Here is a 23,972-nt window from a genome sequence, read left to right as displayed (position 1 = left end):
CTCCTAGTATTGATGCTGAAGGTGTTGCTACTACTCTTCCTTTTCATCAAAGATATAAAGTAAAGCTACATAAGCTGCTCTCAGGCTGTGGTGAAGTCGAGCAATGGGGAAGTGCAGCTGAAGGTTAATGAAATACTAGACCGGTGAAATGCCTTCCAAAAAGTTGACAATTATCTGTCAAGTAGCGATAGCAGTCTGTGAGAGAAGTGCTTTGAACAGCAGCCTCTTACTTGCCCATTGCTGGAACAATTCATTTTCACAGATTGAAACCTCCCCAGTTTATCAGCTTCACTGAAGAATCTCTCCCTGCTCCACACTCACCTCGGTGGCCCTGGCAAGTTGATGGGAGAGCCAGAATTGAGTGTTTAAATAGTCCTTAATTGGCTTCTTAATCCCCTAATTACTTAGCGCACAGATCCAAGGGTGTTCCCCACTTGCTTTCAATCAACCCCCCTACAGAAACCATGAAGAGGGCAAAATTATGTCAGAATCCTGACCTGGCTCAATTTCAGGAGAATTACCTCTGCCTACACATCTGCCTCCCCTTGCCACCAGCTCCCTTTCCCCATCCCCCCACCTCAATGTCTTTGACCAGGTTATTGGATAACCCTCCTAAACATTCGCTTGGTGTCTCGGCTTCCCTTTTCCTATTTATGAACCGCCTTGAGATGTTTCTTCATGTTAGCAGTTATATTAGATTTATGGCACTGTTTTTTACTTTCAGATTGTATGGATAAGTGCAGATACTGCAATATAATGGTCAAAATATAACTTGTGGTTACTCATGTTAGTTTCAGATCCACATATAATTCTAAACTAATGTTGATGCTTCAGTACTCACAAATAAAAGTTATGCCGCAAGGTCTGCTGCCATGTAGAATTTATATCTGTGTCCCATGTGTATTGTGCACCATGATTTACTGTTTCCAAACAACAGCCTTATAAAAGAAAATCATTTTGAAAGTCTTCCATGGGCTTAAACATGACGTATTACCCAGTGAAGTGCCTTCAGAAGACAAACAAGAAATTATGTTTGCAGTAAGAGGCTAGTACAAAATTTTGTATTTAATGCTGCATTTAATTTCAGAATGTTTGCTTTGGAGAAGCTTATCACAGGCCACATAATCTATCTACATAGTGCCAGAAAGCATCTCACCATGTTTGTAATTCAGATTTATTTGAAAATCCAGCTTGTGGAAATAAATTGTTTTTAACAAAAGAAAACTAATGAAGTGCCATAATCACTGGTTGCTTATAGACAAAACGCTACTGTAGCACACTGCAATGGAGAAAAAAATCTGACTAACACAGCAATTCCTGATCTGCTGTAGCTGCAATATTGGACACTGCACAGGACAGGTTTGCAGTAATCAGTATATTGTGCAGTATGAAACTGTGCCATGCCCTCTTTGGGTAGACCTTTTTTTATCAAGCAGGCTTTAAACATAAAGCGGTTAACCTGTTGTTTGTTCTTATATTACACATCATTACTTTCATGGACCTCAGGAAACAGACTGTAGTGCTAAATGAATGTTTATTTGACTGGAGGAAGGTTTGTAGTGGAGATTCCCGGGGGTTGCTTTTCCTGATATATAATAATGACTTAGATCTTGGTGAATAGGGCACGATTTCAAAATTTGTGGGTGATACAAAACTTGGAAACATTGTGAACTGTGAAGAGGATAGTGTAGAACTTCGAAAGGCCATAGACAAGTTGTTGGCAGAAATTATTTATTTTGGGGGAAGAACGCAGAGATACAATATAAAACTAAGGGGATGGGGTGCTGACGTAGAGGAACCAGGGTGTATATTAGTGTAAGTCTAACTAACAGAGGTGCTGTTAGTTAGAGCATTCAGAAATTTGGCACCACTTGCCTCATTTCGTGATTGCTGCCTAGCCAACTAGGTTTCCACATTTAGGGACCTAAATGAGTCCCAGTGAACACATTCAAAATGTGCACGAGCCTATTTCCAATGTAAAATACTGCAAAGTACCCTCTCTAACTCACTGGAATCATTCCTGTGGGAGCTGGGAGGGGGTCGAAAATAATTAAGAGTAAAATGAGAGAAAAGTAAACAAACATAGAAAGGAAAAGAGGCAAACAAGATCAGTACCAGCCATTGTGGGTGGCACAGTAGCACAGTGGTTAGCACTGTTGCTTCACAGCTCCAGGGTCCCAGGTTCGATTTACGGCTTGGGTGACTGTCCGTACGGAGTCTGCACATTCTCCCCGTGTCTGCGTGGGTTTCCTCCGGATGCTCTGGTTTCCTCCCATAGTCCAAAGATGTGCAGGTTAGGTGGATTGGCCATGCTAAATTGCCCTTACAGTGCAAAAAGGTTAGGTGGGGTTACTGGGTTACGGGGATAGAACATAGAACATTACAGCGCAGTACAGGCCCTTCGGCCCTCGATGTTGCGCCGACCTGTGAAACCACTCTGAAGCCCATCTACACTATCCCCTTATCGTCCATATGTCTATCCAATGACCATTTGAATGCCCTTAGTGTTGGCGAGTCCACTACTGTTGCAGGCAGGGCATTCCACACCCTTACTACTCTCTGAGTAAAGAACCTACCTCTGACATCTGTCTTATATCTATCTCCCCTCAATTTAAAGCTATGTCCCCTCATGCTGGACATCACCATCCGAGGAAAAAGGCTCTCACTGTCCACCCTATCCAATCCTCTGATCATCTTGTATGCCTCAATTAAGTCACCTCTTAACCTTCTCTCTAACGAAAACAGCCTCAAGTCCCTCAGCCTTTCCTCATAAGATCTTCCCTTCATACCAGGCAACATTCTCGTAAATCTCCTCTGCACCCTTTCCAATGCTTCCACATCCTTCCTATAATGCGGCGACCAGAATTTTGTACAGCTGCAACATGACCTCATGGCTCCGAAACTCAATCCCTCTACCAATAAAAGCTAACACACCGTATGCCTTCTTAACAACCCTCTCAACCTGAGTGGCAACTTTCAGAGATCTATGTACATGGACACGGAGATCTCTCTGCTCCTCCACACTGCCAAGAATCTTACCATTAGCCCAGTACTCTGTCTTCCTGTTATTCCTTCCAAAATGAATTACCTCACACTTTTCTGCATTAAACTCCATTTGCCACCTCTCAGCCCAGCGCTGCAGCTTATCTATGTCCCTCTGTAACTTGTAACATCCTTCCGCACTGTCCACAACTCCACCGACTTTAGTGTCATCTGCAAATTTACCCACACATCCTTCTACGCCCTCCTCCAGGTCATTTATAAAAATGACAAACAGCAGTGGCCCCAAAACAGATCCTTGTGGTACACCACTAGTAACTGGACTCCAGTCTGAACACTTCCCATCAACCACCACCCTTTGTCTTCTTCCAGCTAACCAATTTCTGATCCAAACTGCTAAATCTCCCTGAATCCCATGCTTCCGTATTTTCTGCAGTAGCCTACCGTGGGAAACCTTATCAAACGCTTTACTGAAATCCATATACACCACATCAACTGCTTTACCCTCATCCACCTGTTTGGTCACCTTCTCAAAGAACTCAATAAGGTTTGTGAGGCACGACCTATCCTTCACAAAACCGTGTTGACTATGTCTAATCAAATTATTCCTTTCCAGATGATTATACACCCTATCTCTTATAAACTTTTCCAAGATTTTGCCCACAACAGAAGTAAGGCTCACTGGTCTATAGTTACCGGGGTTGTCTCTACTCCCCTTCTTGAACAAAGGGAACATTTTTGATATCCTCCAGTCTTCTGGCACTATTCCTGTAGACAAAGATGACTTAAAGATCAAAGCCAAAGATCAAAGGGTGGAGGTGTGGGCTTAAATAGAGTGCTCTTTCCAAGGGCAGGTGCAGACTTGATGGGCCGAATGGCCTCCTGCACTGTAAATTCTATGATTGTGATTTGCTAACATTTGAAAATTTATAGAAAACTTGTGTAATAGTGTGGTCAGATGTCCTAAGGTACTGGTTAAGGTTTCAACTTCTGAAGAGATGCTGTTTGAATTCCATCATGGTACTGCAAACTTTATAACTTGGTACTCAATACCACAAAGAGCAGCTGGGATGACCAAAATCAATGCCTTAAATGGGAAAGCTTTATGAACATGAGAGAAAAATGAATAGAAGGGTATGTTGATGAGGTCAGGTGAAGGAGGAGGCATATGTAGAGCATAAACACTGGCATGGATTTGTTTGCTTTTTTTTTGTGCTATGAAAGCCATGTAATAAATTGACTTTTATTTCACTAGGGCTTTGGAGCTGCAGCCATTTTCCGTGAAACCTCTCTTGCGAAGGGCCATGGCGTATGAAGCCCTGGAACGTTATCGGCAAGCTTATGTGGATTATAAAACTGTTCTTCAGGTGGATAGTCGGATCCAGCTTGCAAATGACAGTGTCAACAGGTGAGGACCATTGCATTTAACCAGATTTTAGACAATTTTCTGTTGTTGGGTATATAGAAAATAAGAAGGAAAAACTTCATACTCGCATAGCTTTTGATCAGCCAGCCCTTGGGCCTGCACATGTTTTATGCAGCTTTGCCTAAACGATTTGTTTGCACTTTCCTCATCTAACAAAAGTGAAGAGTCATCCTTACAATGTGATGGTCTGTTTATACATATAATTTAACCTTCATATAATTTAAATAAAAACAGGCTTTTAGTCTACAATGCCCCCATTCAGCTGCAATTACCAGAATTTCTCCTGACTTTTACCATAAACTGGGCAGAAGATTGGTGGAAATATAGGAGATATGGCATAAACGGTTAGTTACAAAGGAAACCTGTTGAAGTAAACACTATAGTTTATCAGACAATTGAGTATGTTCCTGGAACAAGAAAGGGCTGAAGAATATGATGCGAAGGTTGGGCTATTCACCAAAAGAGACCAACCTAGTTAAGCTTCATGGTCTTTTTCATTTTCTAAAACTAGTTTTTATTTCTTGTGTGAAGTTGAAAGGCCACGGGCGGGATTCTCCACTCCCGCGCCGAAGTGGCCGCGCCATCGTGAACGCCGCCAGGTGTGGACGGCGCCGTGGGGAACCTGACGTTTTGGCCTGGCCGCTCGGCCCATCCGGGCCTGAGAATAGCGGGGGTGCTGGAGAATCGCCATTTTGGGTGTGCCCGGTGATTCTCCGGCCTGCAGCCCGCGAAACTCGACCGGGCCATTCCCGCCGCTTGGGAGAATCGTGGGAGGGCGTCGGACCGGCGTCCCGGGAAATTTTGGCGGCCCAGGCCATTCTCCCAACTGGCGCGGGAGTGGAGAATCGCGCCCCACATGTCAACTAGATTTATGGCATAAAGGCCTGTCTCTCTCCAGCAAATTACTTCATCATGTAAACATTTTGAGACCCAACAATTTTCCATTCGCAAATTTCTGAATGTTCTAACTAACAGCACCTCAGGACACTGTATATCCTTTGTCCATTTTTTAAAATATAAATTTAGAGTACCCAATTCTTTTTTTTCCAATTAAGGGGCAATTTAAGATGGCTAATTCACCTACCCTGCACATCTTTTTGGATTGTAGAGGTGAAATCCACGCAGACATAGGGAGGATGTGCAAACTCCACACGGACAGCGACTCGAGGCCGGGATCGAACTCGGGTTCTCGGTGCCGTGAGGCAGCAGTGCTAACCGCTGTGCCACCGTGCTGCCCTCGTGTCCATTTTTAATTCTTTAAATGTGGTCCATTAATTTTGCTTTGATGTTTCTCCTGATTTAGTTTCCCAAGGCCACGTGCATACTAATGGCTAGAGGTTGGTCATAAGATGCTTCATGAAAGATGTAGTGGAAATCCTGCAACTGATTTCGGACTCTGCTTCGCACATTTAAACAGCCTCCTGCTGTAAACAAGCAGACTTGCAGCTTCCCATTTACAGCTTTGCCTGAAAATTGGGTTGTTAACTTTGGGCACCAATAGGATGGCCAAGGTGCCCCAACTTTATTTTCAAGTGAGGCCAAAGGAGGTTCCTGTCATTCAAGTAAGTAGCTAGGAGGAGGTTTGGGGGTGCTTTCCAGTCAGGGTAGTGGGAAAAGACAGGAGCTGGCTTGGCCTAATCCTTTCCTGGACTGTGTCCATAATTTTGACTAGAAAAGGCAGCATTTTGATCCACAGGAAAAGCAATGAGACAGAAAAATTAAATTCAGAATAAAATGTACCAGAAATGAAATCGGGCAATAGGCTGAAAGTGAGTCTTGCATGTAGAAACTGAGCTGATTTTAAATAATGAGAAAAAGGATAATGACAGTCGGTGAGTGAGCATTGTTTCCTACTTATTGAGTTTCCATATATAAATAGTGTTGGGTCAACTAGCTTTATGGACAAAATTCTCAAATTATCACACAACAATCTCCTTTACCAAGTTACTACAAAAGTATAAAAACTCCACTACAAAAGGTATCAAAAACTCTATTTCACAAAGTATCAAAATTCTGTTCTACAAACGGTATCAAAACTCACGGCTTGGACCTAAATACCACCCGTTAAGTGGCAAAGTGAACAGTTTCCCTCTTGGTGGATTCCAGTGTCCTCTCTGTTTCCAGGACATAGGGCGCTGCTTCTAATGTTGGTTATTCCTACATGTTATAACTCCAGAAGTTCTTTGCCTCTCCTTATACAGATCTTGCTGTCATTGACCATGCTTCCAGGCACGCATTCACAGGACAGGCACTAATCAATCACTGTCCTTTAGTCACAAATGCTCAAGAAGTCATGTCTCTCAGATACAGTTGTTCACAGATACTCATCAGACTACAATAGTATATCAAACTTTAATTAGACAGAGGAGAAAAAAAGAAGTGGCATGCCATGAAATTGAAACACCGATATTATCAATTGGAGTCGATGCGTTTTCCGGCTTTCTTTTCTTCATTCTATTCAGAGATCAATTTCTTTGTCTTTCCCACTTATTCAGCTCCTCTCTCTCTCTCTCTCGCTCCCCCCCCCCCTCCCCAGAGTCCTGGAGATGCACTCTGCGGTACTTACACCCAAACTAACACATGCAAATGAGGTTCCCTCCTAATGACTGTGCTCCTCCAGCTGGGTCAGTGTTGGAGGATTCAGCCAGTCAGTCAGTGTGACCCCAGGTAATCATGGGAATTGCATGCCAAGGAATTGCAGAATATTCTGTCTCTCTCTCTCTCTCTCATTCATCTTCTCTCTCCCTCTCTCTCTCATTCATCTTCTCTCTGTCTCTCTCTCATTCATCTTCTCTCTGTCTCTCTTTCTCTCTCATTCATCCTCTCTCTTATATTCATCCCTCTCTCTTTGATTCACTCTTGCTCACCTGTACACATACAGTCTATTATGTTTTCCACAGATCGTGCCAACTATGAATTGTTACTTTGGCACTATCATTGGTTTTGTAATGCAGTGTACAGGAATAATAGGGAAATTGTTTCAATCTGGTAGTTATTTATTCCACAATCTGTCTGCACAAACTCATTCGTTATTGGCAGCATAGGAATTCATTTTTTAAAATTACTGTACACTTAAATTTATCTGTACTTGAAGTCTGGCTTCATGTTCCAGACCATCATGCTGCGAGAGACATTGATTTAAGTTGTTTATTGTGGTACTGCAGCTTGCCTATTTTGAGTCATGTCTTTCACAAAGTCCTGAAAGTATGGGTTGGTGAAGCAATGAGAAAACAAGACAAAACACATATGCACTTGATGAAATGAATGAGCATACATTTATTTTTAGTCATGGTTTGTAACGATGGCGTGGGTGAGTATCCCCTGCTAGCTGCCCTGTTTCCACTGGCAAGAGGGGTGTTCAGCAGTTGAAAATTGGAAAATGATCACTTGCCTCTGATTGATGTGATTTTTAAGGAGAGCCTGTAAATGAGGATGTGCTCTCATCAGAAACTGTCAGGAACCTGGGGCGAGATTTTCCGACCCCCGCCGGGTCGGAGAATCGCCGGGGGCTGGTGTGAATCCCGCCCCCGCCGGTTGCCGAATTCTCCACCATCGGATATTCGGCGGGGGCGGGAATCGCGCCGCGCCCTTTGGCGCCCCCCCCCCCCCGCGCGATTCTCCGGGCCGAAGTCCCGCCGCTAAAATGCCTGTCCCGCCGGCGTAGATTAAACCACCTACCTTACCGGCAGGACAAGGCGGCGCGGGCGGGCTCCGGGGTCGATCTGGCCCCGGAGGGTGCCCCCACGGTGGCCTGGCCCGCGATCGGGGCCTACCGATCCGCGGGCGGGCCTGTGCCGTGGGGGCACTCTTTCCCTTCCACCTTCGCCACGGTCTCCACCATGGCGGAGGCAGAAGAGACTCCCTCCACTGCGCATGCGCGGGAATGCCGTCAGCGCCCGCTGATGCTCCCGCGCATGCGCCACCCGGAGATGTCATTTTCGCGCCAGCTGGCGGGGCACCAAAGGCCTTTTCCACCAGCTGGCGGGGCGGAAATTCGTCCGGCGCGGGCCTAGCCCCTTAAGGTTGGGGCTCGGCCCCCAAAGTTGCGGAGCATTCCGCACCTTTGGGGTGGCGCGATGCCCGACTGATTTGCGCCGTTTGGGGCACCAGTCGGCGGACATCGCGCCGTTTCCGGAGAATTTCGCCCCTGATTCTCTTTGCAAATCAAAGACATATGGCGCACTTTAACTAAATGGGAACAAAGTCCCAGAGCGAGCACATTTAGCCGCATGTTTCCTGGCGCTCGCAGCCCAGCCAGAAAGGGCTCTCTCTATTAGCCCTCCCTTTCTCTTTTTCACCCGTTCATTGTATAATTTGTGGCAAGGGCTGTTCCCTTCAGAATGATTAGATAACGCAGGGTATTTCAGACCATCACACCCATTCTGCGAATAATTCTGCAGGACTCCTCCAGAGTGGTCAAAGCAGGAAAAGTGTTGCTTCAGCATGCCAATGGTCTGATCTGTCACTCATTGCATTCCTGCTGCCTCCATGTGCATTTATCATGCACTGGAGTCATCAGCCATGTCATCAAAGGATAACCCTTGTAACCCAATAGCCCACACGGTGGCTTGTTGAGGTGGCTCAATGCAGATGGCATGGCAGACTATGGCAGAATGAAGGTATTGTGACTGGTATCAGGATACCACTGGCAATGTTGTTCGGAAAACAAAGATAGTTTTAAAGGATTTATATTTGTATAGGTAAATATTAGAAATAGGGTATAATTTTAAGTGGGTTTAATTTAATCTTTCTGTGCATGGAAGGGTAAACCTATAATTAGGTTCATGCTCGACAACGGTGTTTGTATGTATGGGGGTTGGTTAAATTCCGCCTATGTTTATATTGTGCTTAGAGAAGACTACAGGGTGAAGAATAAATAAAAGGCATTAGCATGTGGGGGCAGCTTAGCAACTGGAGGCCATTGTAAGGATAAAAAAAACATTTAAATTTTAGTTTTAACTTAATTTGTGGAAAGTTGGAGGCAGGACGGAGTGAACTACTCTCAACCCTGCCAGGGGGAAGCTGGATAGGACAAGGGAGTTGCAAAGATGCAAGCTTCCTAAGGAACAAAATACAATCCAGATAACCTAGGAATTGGGACAGAAAGAGCTTTTAAGACACTTGAAGTTAAGAAAACTGTTATGGGCCAGGGTTTAGAAAACACAAAGTATATCCCGGAGTTCACCAGATCCACAACTTTTAATAGATTGTAGTTAGCACAAGGGCCTACTTTACTGGTGTGATGCAACAGAGATCTAAAGTACTTTTAAAACAAAACCATGTTTATTTATGAATCCAGTTAACACTTTATAAACCCATAGTAAACATCTTGGGTGGGACTCTCAGACCCCCCCCCCCCCGGGGCCAGGTCGGAGAATCGCCGGGGGGCGGCGTGAATCCCGCTGGCTGCCGAATTCTCTGGCGGTGGAGATTTGGCAGGGCGGGAATCGCGGCAGTTGGCGGGCTCCTCCCGGCGATTCTCCGGCCCGCGATGGGCCGAAGTCCCGCCCGTTCTATGCAGGTCCCGCCGGCGTAAATTGGAGTTGGTCCCTTACCGGCGGGACCTGGCGGTGCGGGCAGCCCCCGGGGTCCTCGGGGGGGCCTGGCCCACGATCAGGGCCCACCGATTCGCAGGCGGGCCTGTACCACGGGGGCACTCTCTTCCTACGCGCCAGCTGTGTAAGCCTCCGCGATGGCCGGCGCGAAGGTGAACCTCCTCTGCGCATGCGTGGGGATGACATCAGCAGCCGCTGACGCTCCCGCGCATGCGTGGACCCGCGCCGGCCGACGGAGTCCCTTCGGCCCTGGCTGGTGAGGCGCCAAAGGCTTTCCGCACCGGCCGGCTGGGCGCAAACCACTCCGGCGGTGCCTAGCTCCTGAAGGTGCGGAGGATTCCGCACCTTTGGGGTGGCCCGACGCCGGAGTGGTTCCCGTCACTCCACTGCGCCGTTTCTGCCCGCACCGCCGATTCCCGGAGAATCCCGCCCCTTAACAACTATCAACACCAATCATCCCCACAGATAGAATATTCTATAAGTAACCCATCATAACTTTCCTAACAACATCCATAAGACCAAAAGACCCTTTTTACAGAGAGACAGCAGGTTTAAATTCTCTACAGAAACAGGTATTAATGAAATCCTCAAATGATCTGGAGACAGTCTTTAGATTGCAGAGAGAGATCAATGCACCTTCTTGCTGTGACTGTAGCTTCTTCAACTCTGAAAATGAAACTAAAACACACACACACCAGCCTTTTTGCTCAAAGTGAAAGTAAAAGCAGAGTCACAGCTCAGCTCCACCCACACACTGACATCACTACAGCTATTTGATAAACATCCATTTCTTAAAGGTACTCTCACAAGACAGAACAGAGACCAAGGTATTATTCAGAAGAATTCAAGGAAGAATAAACAAAGTGACTTAAAGAGACAATAGCTGTAAATAGATTTAAAATGGGACAGCAGTTCTCAGAGATAGATGATTTAAATGTTTGATGTAATTTTAATACAGTCTGGAAATTGAGAATTAAAGCAATTGTGAACAGTTTGCACAGAAGTCAAGACAGAGAAATCCAAAAGTGATTGGTGTAAAATCCTGCACTGGATTTGCTGTTATAAATGGAGCAGAAGCTTTGTTTAAAAAAATTGGTTGTAAAATCTGGACCGCATTTTGAAATGAAAAGCGGAAGGGGAAATCATTATCACAAGAGAAAATTTTAACGCATGTTTTTAGTAGTGGAATTTGAAAACTCTCATGTGATCATCATTTGAGGGGATTCAGAGGAGAAATCCACATACACTAACTTGGGTTCAGAGTGGAGTGCGTGCATTTGACCAAAGTGGTCTTGTGTGCATAAAAGGAACCGTTTGTGTTGAGACAATTGTAGCTTACGATGTTCGTTGCAATCCATGTTAATCTTTAAATCTGTTTGTATTTGTTAAGCTAAGGGGAGAGAAAAGGAGTATTGTATAATAATCCAATTTTTTATGTTGTAGTTAAAAATTAGCAGTCCTGTGACACTGTTCCTCCATGTTTTTTTTTTAAAAGGAAAAGTTACAGTCTTCTGCGGCAGGATTTCATTCTGGGATCTTCCCGACCAGTTATAACATCAACTGGGATCGTAACAATGTGATCCTTGCCTTGCCCAGAGTGGCAGATTTCGGAAAAGACATACTTTTTTAAACAAAATATTTTTATTCTCCTCCTTTGTCACATTTTCTCCCAAATTTACACCCACCAACAATAAACAATAATTAGTAACAAATATGTCAATCCCCATATCAATAACAACGATCCCATCCTCCCACCAAACCCCCAAAATTAGCCCGCGTGCTCACATAAACAAATGACAAAAAGGAATCAGGAATCTTCCATAGTCACCATTAACACACACAGCCCCCCTCCCCCCAACCATCCCCCCCAACTAATGTTCGATGTTATCCAGTTCTTGAAAGTGCATAATGAATAATGGCCATGAATTGTAGAACCCCTCCATCCTTCCCCTCAGGTCAAACTTAACCTTCTCAAGAGTCAAGAATTCCAACAGATCCCCCCGCCACGCCAGGGCACAGGGTGGAGAGGTTGCTCTCCAACCCATCAGGATCCGCCTTCAGGCGATCAACGAGGCGAAGGCCACAACATCTGCCTCCGCACCCGTTTCCAACCCCGGCTGGTCCGACACCCCGAATGTGGCCTCCCGAGGGCCAGGGTCCAGTTTCACGTGCACCACTTTAGAGATTACCCTAAAAACCTCCTTCCAGTAATCCTCCAGCTTTGGACAGGCCCAAAACATATGAATGTGATTTGCGGGCCCCCCCACCCCGCAATGTTCACACACAACTTCTACTCCTTCAAAGAATCGTCTCATCCTCGCCCTCGTGAGGTGTGCTCTGTATACCACCTTCAGCTGTATCAGCCCCAACCTCGCGCACAAGGTGAAGGCGTTCATTCTCCGGAGCACCTCACACCAGAACCCCTCCTCCATATCCTCTCCCAACTCTTCCTCCCACTTTGCTTTGATCCCTTCCAGTGGTGCCTTCTCTTCCAAAATAGCTCTGTAAACCGCTGACACTACACCCTTCTCCAGTTCCCCTGTCGTCAGCACCTCCTCCAGCAATGTGGAGGCGGGCTCGGCAAAGACATACTTAATTAAGCACACACATCTCACGCATTGTTCTTCACTGAGATTCATGTAGGTGAATTACTCACTGAACACCCTGGGCGGGTATGGCCTTTTGCTGAGATCCCTGCTTTCCTCCTCCTCCCCTTTGGTTCGGTGCCCTCTGCTCATTCTTCCTATTATGTTGTATTCCAAGTGGAACGCCTACCACTGCACCCATGTCTGGGAGCAACTGATTGTGTTGAAACCTTGAAGTCATGACCAAGTCCTTCAGGACCTGCATCACTCCCTGCACACTTTAGCACTTTAAAGAACTCTGAAAAGCATCAAACACTGTACAATCATAGCAATAACCAATAGAAAGCAGCTGTTAAGCCACACCAGGTAATACTTAACATAGAGTTGACCACCACATTGCAAACCATTGTATTATAAGATGGAAGATTGCCACAATAGTTATCCTGTACTCAACATCCTTGAAATTCTGATGATTTAAAGCAAAATTATTTTTTTTGCCCAGAAATATGCAGGCTATGCTGCTTAAACACCAACGTACTTTTGGAATCATATTGTAGAATGCTGCAAATGTACTTTAAAAGGTTGCAGTTAGGTAAAGGGATACAGCGGCTTTGCAATAGCAGATGTCTGATGAGTAGCAGCTTTGAGGGGATTCTAGGATGCATTTATGAATGTGTTTTGACTGAAGTAAGGACATAAGAGGATGTGCTTCATCATGTGAATGCTGATGAAGCAGTCAGCACTTTGTTTTTCAAGTTTTCAACCTTTAGCCTTAAAGGAAATTCTGCCTGGAATATTTATATAAATATCATGTAAAATAATTACTTTGGGAATGTCAAGATTCTCAGTGTCTTTGACAGTATTACAGAAAATGCTGGGAAAATTGATCTGGCTGAAATCCCAAGGCACATATGATTTGCATCTGGATAAAGTAAACAACTGCAATGGTTGCTTAACTTTCAACTAAACTCAAAAATAAAGTTCTGACTGAGCATAACTGTAGGCTAGTGTTAGCCTCAAGCATTTTTATCCTGTTGGCAGGATGCATTTTTTCTGATTTGATGGTTTTCAAAGGCATAACTGCTCGGCCCAGGACCGCAAGAAACTTCAGAGAGTCGTGAACACAGCCCAGTCCATCACACAAACCTGCCTCCCATCCATTGACTCCATCTACACCTCCCGCTGCCTGGGGAAAGCGGGCAACATAATCAAAGACCCCTCCCACCCGGCTTACTCACTCTTCCAACTTCTTCCATTGGGCAGGAGATACAGAAGTCTGAGAACACACAGGAACAGATTCAAAAACAGCTTCTTCCCCGCTGTTACCAGACTCCTAAATCACCCTCTTATGGACTGACATCATTAACACTACATCCCTGTATGTTTCATCCGATGCCGGTGCTTATGTAGTTACATTGTATACCTTGTGTTGCCCTATATGTATTTTCTTTTATTCCCTTTTCTTCCCATGTACTTAATGATCTGTTGAGCTGCTCGCAGAAAAATCCTTTTCACTGTACCTCGGTACACGTGACAATAAACAAATCCAATCCAATTCACTAAGCAGCACCCAGTTCTCATGCTACACGTCTTGTATTATTACCCATAAGCAATGCCACAGGAGACCAATATAATGCGAAACAGAGCATATCCTCTGTAAATCTGTGTTGAAGTCTCTTGGCAATCTAATTCTGAAAAGACTTACTTTGCCACATAGCTGTGGTAGCAAAAGTGACATCTACTTTTACTTCTAGTCCTTTTTTATTTTACAAAACATTGTGCTAATGATGCTCAATCCATTGTACACCAATGTAGTAATATTTCTTCCTTAATGTGAAATACTTCCCTATTATTTGTCAGTATAAATTTACATCACTATTTGAATATCCCAATCACATGTGATGCAGCCAGATAGGATGCTTTCTATGGTGCATCTGTAAAAGTTGGTACGGGTTAATGTGGACATGCCGAATTTCCTTAGTTTCCTGAGGAAGAATAGGCGCTGTTGTGCTTTCTTGGTGGTAGCGTTGACGTGGGTGGACTAGGACAGATTTTTGGAGATGTGCACCCCTAGGAATTTGAAACTGCTAACCATCTCCACCTCGACCCTGTTGATGCTGACATGGGTGTGTACAGTACTTTGCTTCAAAGAACAAAGAAATGTACAGCACAGGAACAGGCCCTTCGGCCCTCCAAGCCCGTGCCGACCATGCTGCCCGACTAAACTACAATCTTCTACACTTCCTGGGTCCGTATCCTTCTAATCGCATCCTATTCATATATTTGTCAAGATGCCCCTTAAATGTCCCTATCGTCCCTGCTTCCACTACCTCCTCCGGTAGCGAGTTCCAGGCACCCACTACCCTCTGCGTAAAAAACTTGCCTCGTACATCTACTCTAAACCTTGCCCCTCTCACCTTAAACCTATGCCCCCTAGTAATTGACCCCTCTACCCTGGGGAAAAGCCTCTGACTATCCACTCTGTCTATGCCCCTCATAATTTTGTATACCTCTATCAGGTCTCCCCTCAACCTCCTTCGTTCCAGTGAGAACAAACCGAGTTTATTCAACCGCTCCTCATAGCTAATGCCCTCCATACCAGGCAACATTCTGGTAAATCTCTTCTGCACCCTCTCTAAAGCCTCCACATCCTTCTGGTAGTGTGGCGACCAGAATTGAACACTATACTCCAAGTGTGGCCTAACTAAGGTTCTATACAGCTGCAACATGACTTGGCAATTCTTATACTCAATGCCCCGGCCAATGAAGGCAAGCATGCCGTATGCCTTCTTGACTACCTTCTCCACCTGTGTTGCCCCTTTCAATTACCTGTGGACCTGTACTCCTAGATCTCTTTGACTTTCAATACTCTTGAGGGTTCTACCATTCACTGTATATTCCCTACCTGCATTAGACCTTCCAAAATGCATTACCTCACATTTGTCCGGATTAAACTCCATCTGCCATCTCTCCGCCCAAGTCTCCGAACAATCTAAATCCTGCTGTATCCTCCTACAGTCCTCATCGCTATCCGCAATTCCACCAACCTTTGTGTCGTCTGCAAACTTACTAATCAGACCAGTTACATTTTCCTCCAAATCATTTATATATACTACAAAGAGCAAAGGTCCCAGCACTGATCCCTGTGGAACACCACTGGTCACAGCCCTCCAATTAGAAAAGCATCCCTCCATTGCTACTCTCTGCCTTCTATGGCCTAGCCAGTTCTGTATCCACCTTGCCAGCTCACCCCTGATCCCGTGTGACTTCACCTTTTGTACTAGTCTACCATGAGGGACCTTGTCAAAGGCCTTACTGAAGTCCATATAGACAACATCTACTGCCTTACCTGCATCAATCATCTTAGTGACCTCTTCGAAAAACTCTATCAAGTTAGTGAGACACGACCTCCCCTTCACAAAACCGTGCTGCCTCTCACTAATACGTCCATTTGCTTCCAAATGGGAGTAGATCCTGTCTCGAAGAATTCTCTCCAGTAATTTCCCTACCACTGAAGTAAGGCTCACCGGCCTGTAGTTCCCGGGATTATCCTTGCTACCCTTCTTAAACAGGGGAACAACATTGGCTATTCTCCAGTCCTCCGGGATATCCCCTGAAGACAGCGAGGATCCAAAGATTTCTGTCAAGGCCTCAGCAATTTCCCCTCCAGCCTCCTTCAGTATTCTGGGGTAGATCCCATCAGGCCCTGGGGACTTATCTACCTTAATATTTTTTAAGACACCCAACACCTCGTCTTTTTGGATCACAATGTGACCCAGGCTATCTACACCCCCTTCTCCAGACTCAACATCTACCAATTCCTTCTCTTTGGTGAATACTGATGCAAAGTATTCATTTAGTACCTCGCCCATTTCCTCTGGCTCCACACATAGATTCCCTTGCCTATCCTTCAGTGGGCCAACCCTTTCCCTGGCTACCCTCTTGCTTTTTATGTACGTGTAAAAAGCCTTGGGATTTTCCTTAACCCTATTTGCCAATGACTTTTCGTGACCCCTTCTAGCCCTCCTGACTCCTTGCTTAAGTTCCTTCCTACTTTCCTTATATTCCACGCAGGCTTCGTCTGTTCCCAGCCTTTTAGCCCTGACAAATGCCTCCTTTTTCTTTTTGACGAGGCCTACAATATCACTCGTCATCCAAGGTTCCCGAAAATTGCCGTATTTATCTTTCTTCCTCACAGGAACGTGCCGGTCCTGTATTCCTTTCAACTGCCACTTGAAAGCCTCCCACATGTCAGATGTTGATTTGCCCTCAAACATCCGCCCCCAATCTATGTTCTTCAGTTCCCGCCTAATATTGTTATAATTAGCCTTCCCCCAATTTAGCACATTCATCCTCGGACCACTCTTATCCTTGTCCACCAGTACTTTAAAACTTACTGAATTGTGGTCACTGTTACCGAAATGCTCCCCTACTGAAACATCTACCACCTGGCCGGGTTCCTGAAGTCAATGACCAGCTCTTTAGTTTTGCTGGCATTGATATGCACCACTCCACTAGGTTCTCTATCTCCCTCCTGTATTCTGACTCGTCCTTATTCGAGATCCGGCCCACTATGGTCGTATCGTCAGCAAACTTGTAGATGGAGCTGGAACCAAATTTTGCAACGCAGTCGTGTGTGTACAGGGAGTAGAGTAGGGGGCTATGTACGCAGCCTTGCGGGGCCCCGGTATTGAGGACTATTGTGGAGGAGGTGTTGTTGTTCATTCTTACTGATTGTGGTCTGTTGGTCAGAAAATCGAGGATCCAGTTGCAGACTAGGTTTTGGAGCTTTGATATGAGCTTGGCTGGGATTATGGTGTTGAAGGCGGAGCTGTAGTCAATAAATAGGAGTCTGATGTAGGAGTCCTTGTTGTCGAGATACTCTAGGGATGATTTTAGGGCCAGGGAAATGGCATCTGGTGTGGACCGGTTGCGACGGTATGCGAATTGCAGTGGAATTCCGTTCCAGGAGTGTCCTCCTTACTCTCGGGGTTTTACCCACCCATAGAAACCTCGATATCGCCGCATTCATACTTCTGAAATAAGCCTTTGGGACAAAAACCTGGAGACACTGAAAAAAGAAAAGCAGTCTCGGAAGGACCGTCTCAGTCTCAGGGAGGAGAATGTCAGGATATCGGCCTCCCTCCCCCCTTTGCCCCCGGATCCTCCGACACCCCAAATATTGCCAATTCTGGATTCGGAGGTACCCTACCTTCCAGGACTTCTGACATAACATCGGCGAATCCCTGCCAGAATTCCCTCAGTTTCGGACATGCCCAAAACATATGAACATGGTTTGCCGGGTTACCCCCACACCGTCCATATCTGTCCTCCCACCTCCTCGAAGAACCTACTCATCCGAGCTACCGTTATGTGGGTCCTGTAGACTACCTTGAATTGAATCAAGCCAAGTCTAGCACGGGACAAGGATGCATTTATCCTTTTCAAGGCTTTTCCCCACAGTTCAGTTTCCAGCTCTCCTTCTAGCTCCTCTTCACCTCTCTGATAGGGGCCCCTTCTCACTCTAGCAATTCCCTTTATATCTCCGAAACCTTCCCACCTCCAACCCCTGTTTTTGACAGCACTTTACCCTGTAGTCCCTGCAGGGGGAGGCGAAGAAAGCTTGGGACATGTCTCCGTACAAAGTCCCGCACTTGAAGGTACCAAAACCCGTTCCCACCCGGCAAATCAAACTCCTCCTCTAATGTCTCCAAGGTCGGAAAGCCCTCCTGGTTGAATAGATCCCCAAACCTTTCAACCCCTACCATACCTTAAAGCCCCCATCCAGCCCCCCCGGGACAAACCAGTGATTGTCAAATGACCACACTGACGCCCCCTCCAGTTTCATATGCTGCCTCCATTGCCACCACACCCTTAGGGCTGCCACCACCACTGGACTTGTAGAGACTCGCTGCCTGATTTTCCTCCTGTTTCTGCAACCATCTTCCCCAATTTGGGGCCCAAAAGCAGAAGCAAATCCTGGCACAAGTCTCATAGTAGCGATTGCAAAATCAAGGCTTTCCTCAGCAGCCATGGCTTAACTTTGTGCAATCCAAATGCACCAGTTGAATACAGATATAAATTAAATACCAACCAGTCACCAAGTATGTATGTTGAAGCAATACAATAGGTGCTGAGAACTGAGGGCGCTTTGCAACTATTTCAAGATAGAGATAATCTGGTGACCGTTGTGAAACTATGCTCAGGGGAAGGATGGTTCCTGAGCTCAGCAAAGTGTTGCTCTTTTTAACCTTAGCCTATTTGCTCTGATTACGTCACCTTTGCTCATGAGTCGCCAGGTATCTTTATGATACCGCCACGTGGTTCAAGTTCAGGTTATGATTAATAATACAGCACACCGCTTAGTAAGGATTAAAACAACGGTCATTTATTATATACAAGCAATATTAATACCCTAATACTACTTTCTATATAATAAACCTATCACTACTGGCCAATACTTAACTTAGGAGGAGCCCACCAGGTCAGGGAAACGAATGGCTTGTCCAATCAGATCTGGCCCACGGGATTCAAAAGGCTGCTACAGGTCGGTGGCTAGGTGTCTCTACCGGATAGTGATCGCTGGATTCAAACTTACAGTTGCCGGTTGCTGTTCTTGCGAAGGTCTCTAGCAGGCGAAGAGGAGAGAGAGATCTGAACTTGGACCCCCACTTTTATAGGGCCCAGGGGTTTCCTGCCTCCCGGGGCGGCCCTTGACCCTGAGTCCCAAGTGATTGGATCTGTCCCCAATCTCTGGGGTCGATGTGTCCAATGGTGAGGCGATTCCTCGATCGGGGGGTGGTCGCTCACCTGTCTTTGTTTCGGCCACTGCAGGCGCCGACAGGTCTGGCCCGGTGCTCAATTGCTAATATGTTGCAATTGTTCCCGGGGATAGCCAATTTAACTGTGGATGTCTGAATAGATGGGCTGCAAACAGTCCTGAATGCAACTGCAAATACCTGGGTTGATGGGCTGTTGATAGCCCTGAGTATCGATCTGGGCTAACTTCCCAGAGCCGAATATGCAATACCGTCTGCAGCTGCCTGCTTGTGTCTTCTTAGCTGCTTTTCCCAGCAGTCTTTCGGGTTAGCCATTTTAAACTGGGTTTTGGCCAGATTAATCGGAACGCAGCCATTTTACGTGGCTACAAAAGGGAACTCAAAATGGGAGTAACAGTATCCCTGAAAACCCTGCAGAGGAAAATCTATTCCAAATGCTGGAACCATTAAACAACATGACACCTCTTAAGTTGGAAATGTAGCCGCATCTTTAGTCATCCCCTGTGTATATCCTATTAGAAATATGCATTCACACTTCCGGTTGCGGCTATGCGGAGCTAAGCCGCACGATTCGGCAGCTCCCGCTATCACGGACTTTCGGGCTCTTTAGAGGAGCCCCAACGGAAATTTTTTTGAAGACGACCCGTAGGGAAGGGAAGAGCGAGGTCCCCCTTCAACTTTTATGGACCGGACCAGAAGTGAAACGGCCAAAAAAGCGGCATTGGAGCAGCGGGACAAACAAGGGAAGAAAAACAAAATGGCGGCGGCCGGGGACAAAGCGGAGTGTGGAACGGAGCTGCAGGAGGTCATCAAGCGCTGCTTCGAGGAGCTGCGGAAGGAGATGCTGGCGCCTATGTTGTCGGCGATCGAAGGACTAGGGATGACCCAGAAGGCCCACGAGGTAAAGATCCAGGAGGTGCAGAAAAGAGTCAGTGAGAATGAGGACAAGATCTTGGGCCTGGCGGTGAGAGTGGAGGAGCATGAGGCGCTGCACAAGAGGTGGGCGGGAAGATTCGAAGACCTGGAGAACAGGTCGAGGAGAAAGAACCTGCGGATCCTGGGTCTCCCTGAAGGAGTGGAGGGGGCCGATGCCGGGGCATATGCGAGTACGATGCTCGAGGCGATGATGGGCGCGGAGGCACCTTCGAGGCCACTGGAGCTGGATGGGGCACACCGGGTGCTGGCGAGAAGGCCCAAGGCAAACGAGCCGCCAAGGGCGATGGTGGTCAGGTTTCACGGACAGAGAGAGGGTCTTGAAATGGGCCAAGAAGGAGCGGAGCAGCAGGTGGGACAATGCGGAGATCCGAATATACCCGGACTGGAGCACGGAGGTGGCAAAGCGGAGAGCGGGTTTCAACCGGGCCAAGGCGGTGTTGCACCGGAAAGGAGTGAGGTTTGGAATGCTGTAGCCAGCGCGACTGTGGGTCACACACAAGGACCAACACCATTATTTCGAAACGCCTGGAGAACAGGTCGAGGAGAAAGAACCGAAAAGTTGGACTCAAACTGAGTGTTTGTGAGGGTGGGGGGGATGTTTGATGTCTGATGGTTGTTGTATATAGGGGGTCAATCACGCGCAGGAAATGTTACATGGGCTGGGGGAGAGAGACAAGGCCGCGACAGGAGCTGCACCAGAGGGGGCGGGGAAGGCTTAGGAAAGCGCGGGGTTTTTCCCGCGCTAGGGAAGAAAGGCGGGAGGGGGAATGGAGGAACGCACACTGATTGGGAGATTCCCACACGGGGAGGTCAATGGGATGGCGGGGGAAGCCGGGGTCAGCAGCTGACATGCGGGAGTGATATGGGTGGAGCAAAAAAGCTAGACATGGGTCTAGCGGGGGGGGGGGGTTGCTGCTGCACTGGCCGAAGGGGAATGGGACACAGAAGAGGTGGTCGGGGCGGGGGTCTCCCGGCTGGGGGACTGGAGGGTGAGGGCGGCGCGGACACGCGACTGGCCTAGAAAAGGAGATGGCTAGTCGGCGGGGTGCGGAGGGGAGCCCCCCAATCCGGCTGATAACGTGGAATGTGAGGGGCCTGAACGGGCCGGTGAAGAGGGCCCGAGTGTTCGCGCACTTAAAGGGACTGAAGGCAGACGTGGTCATGCTCCAAGAGACACATTTGAAGGTGGCGGACCAGGTCAGGTTAAGAAAGGGATGGGTAGGGCAGGTATGCTGTGGCGGCTGGATGTGGGACTGCTGGCAGATGAGGTGGTGTGTGGGAAGGTGAGGGGGTGCATCGAAAGGTACTTAGGAGGCCAACGACACTGATTGGGAGATTGAGTGTTTGCATTGGCGATCGAACCCTTGGCCATGTCACTGAGGGAGTCTAGGAAATGGAGGGGGGTGGTCCGAGGGGGAGAAGAGCATCGGGTGTCGCTTTATGCGGATGACCTGATGCTGTATGTGGCGGATCCAGTGGAGGGGATGGTGGAGGTCATGCAGACTCTAAGGGAGTTTGGGGTTTTTTCTGGCTATAAGCTCAAGGTAGGGAAGAGTGAGCTCTTTGTAGTACAGGCAGGGGACCAAGAAAGGGGGATAGGCGATCTACCGCTGAGGAGGGCGGAAAGGAGCTTTCGGTACCTGGGGATCCAGATAGCCAGGAGTTGGGGTGCCCTACACAAACTGAATCTGACGAGGTTGGTGGAGCAGATGGAGGAGGACTTCAAAAGATGGGACATGTTACCGCTCTCGCTAACGGGTAGAGTGCAGTCGGTCAAAATGGTGGTCCTTCCGAGGTTTCTTTTTGTGTTTCAGTGCCTTCCCATCGTGATCACCAAGGCCTTTTTTAAGAGAGTAGGCAGGAGTATTATGGGGTTTGTGTGGGCGAATAGGACCCCGAGGGTAAGGAGAGAGTTTCTGGAACGCAGTAGGGACCGAGGAGGGTTGGCGCTGCCGAACCTAGGGAGCTACTACTGGGCAGCAATGTGGCGATGATCCGCAAGTGGGTGATGGAGGGAGAGGGGGCGGCATGGAAGAGGGTGGAGATGGCGTCCTGTAAAGGAACGAGCCTGGGGGCGCTGGTGACGGCACCACTGCCGCTCTCACCGTCAAAGTATACCACGAGCCCGGTGGTGGCGGCAACGCTAAGGATCTGGGGCCAGTGGAGACTGCACAGGGGTGCAATGGGAGCCTCGGTGTGGTCCCCGATCAGGGGTAACCACCGGTTTGTCCCGGGGAGGATGGACGGGGCATTTCAGAGCTGGCATCGGGCGGGGATTAGAAGAATGGGGGACCTGTTTATTGATGGGACGTTTGTGAGCCTAGGGGCACTAGAGGAGAAGTTTGAGATACCCCCGCGAAATGCTTTTAGATATATGCAGGTGAGGGCGTTTGTGAGGTGACAGGTGAGGGAGTTCCTGTTGCTCACGGCACAGGAAATTCAAGACAGGGTGATCTCGGGTGTATGGGTCGGGGAGGGCAAGGTGTCGGCAATATACCAGGAGATGAAAGAAGAGGGGGAAGCACTGGTAGAGGAGCTGAAGGGTAGATGGGAGGAGGAGCTGGGGGAGGAAATTGAGGAGGGGTTATGGGCTGATGCCCTAGGTAGGGTTAATTCCTCCTCCTCGTGTGCCAGGCTCAGCCTGATACAATTTAAGGTGGTCCACAGAGCGCACTTGATGGGGGCGAGGTTGAGTAGGTTCTTTGGGGTAGAGGACAGATGTGGAAGGTGCTCAGGGAGCACGGCGAACCATGTCCATATGTTTTGGTCATGCCCGGCACTGGAGGGGTTCTGGAGAGGAGTGGCGGGAGCAATATCTCAAGTGGTGAAAGTCCGGGTCAAGCCAAGCTGGGGGCTAGCAATATTTGGAGTAGTGGATGAGTCGGGAGTGCAGGAGGCGAAAGAGGCCGGTATTCTGGCCTTTGCGTCCCTAGTAGCCCGGCGAAGAATCTTGCTAATGTGGAAGGAGGCGAAGCCCCCCAGCGTGGAGGCCTGGATAAACGACATGGCTGGGTTCATTAAGCTGGAGAGGATAAAGTTTGCCTTGAGAGGGTCTGCGCAGGGGTTCTACAGGCGGTGGCAACCTAGACTATCTCGCGGAGCATTAGAGGAAGGTCGGTCAGCAACAGCAGCAACCCGGGGGGGGGGGGAGCGTCCTGTGAAAGGGGGGGGGGGGAGGGGGGAAGGGGGGTTTGCCTGGGGGGTGGTTGAGCAAGAGAACACATGAAGGACTCTGGAAACTGGCACGTACGGGAGAGAGCCAGTGTACAAAGCTATGTAACATATCGTTTTACCATGTATATGTCTTGCTATGTGCGATTTCTTGCTATTCTGTTATGGCGGGGGGGGGGGGTTATTGTTTGTAAGGGTAAAAAATTGTGTTAAAAAACTTTAATAAATATATTTTTTTTAAAAAGAAATATGCATTCACTTGCAACACCTTACATTGTTCATGTTACTCATAGCTATGTTGTCAAACATACAAAATACTGTTCTGTGTACACTTAAAATTCGGTATAACCAGGTTATTAACCTGTCATGTATCTAGGCTTTGCTCCCACAATATTTCTCATTGGTAACTGTGCGGTGCATGAAATCTTATACCTAATCTGGTGCTTCATATAGATTCTATCTAGTATTGGGGAATGTGCGGTGACTGACTGCACATTATGTATAAATGAGGATCGCCTCT

At 47.4% G+C, this 23,972-nt stretch overlaps 1 protein-coding gene across 3 annotated transcripts in view; it reads left to right on the top strand.

Moving 5' to 3' along the window:
- LOC140385210 (sperm-associated antigen 1-like) overlaps positions 1 to 23,972 on the top strand; it is a 225,029-nt gene that overhangs the window by 142,924 nt on the left and 58,133 nt on the right. For all 3 annotated transcript variants that reach the window (XM_072467111.1, XM_072467112.1, XM_072467110.1), the window contains one exon: positions 4,256 to 4,408. In XM_072467111.1, coding sequence (XP_072323212.1) covers positions 4,256 to 4,408 — 153 coding nt within the window. The remainder of the gene's footprint in view (positions 1 to 4,255; positions 4,409 to 23,972) is intronic.

The sequence above is a fragment of the Scyliorhinus torazame genome, chromosome 11, assembly GCF_047496885.1.
Source record: "Scyliorhinus torazame isolate Kashiwa2021f chromosome 11, sScyTor2.1, whole genome shotgun sequence".
NCBI classification, from domain to species: domain Eukaryota; kingdom Metazoa; phylum Chordata; class Chondrichthyes; order Carcharhiniformes; family Scyliorhinidae; genus Scyliorhinus; species Scyliorhinus torazame.
This window is presented reverse-complemented; position numbering and strand designations above follow the sequence as displayed.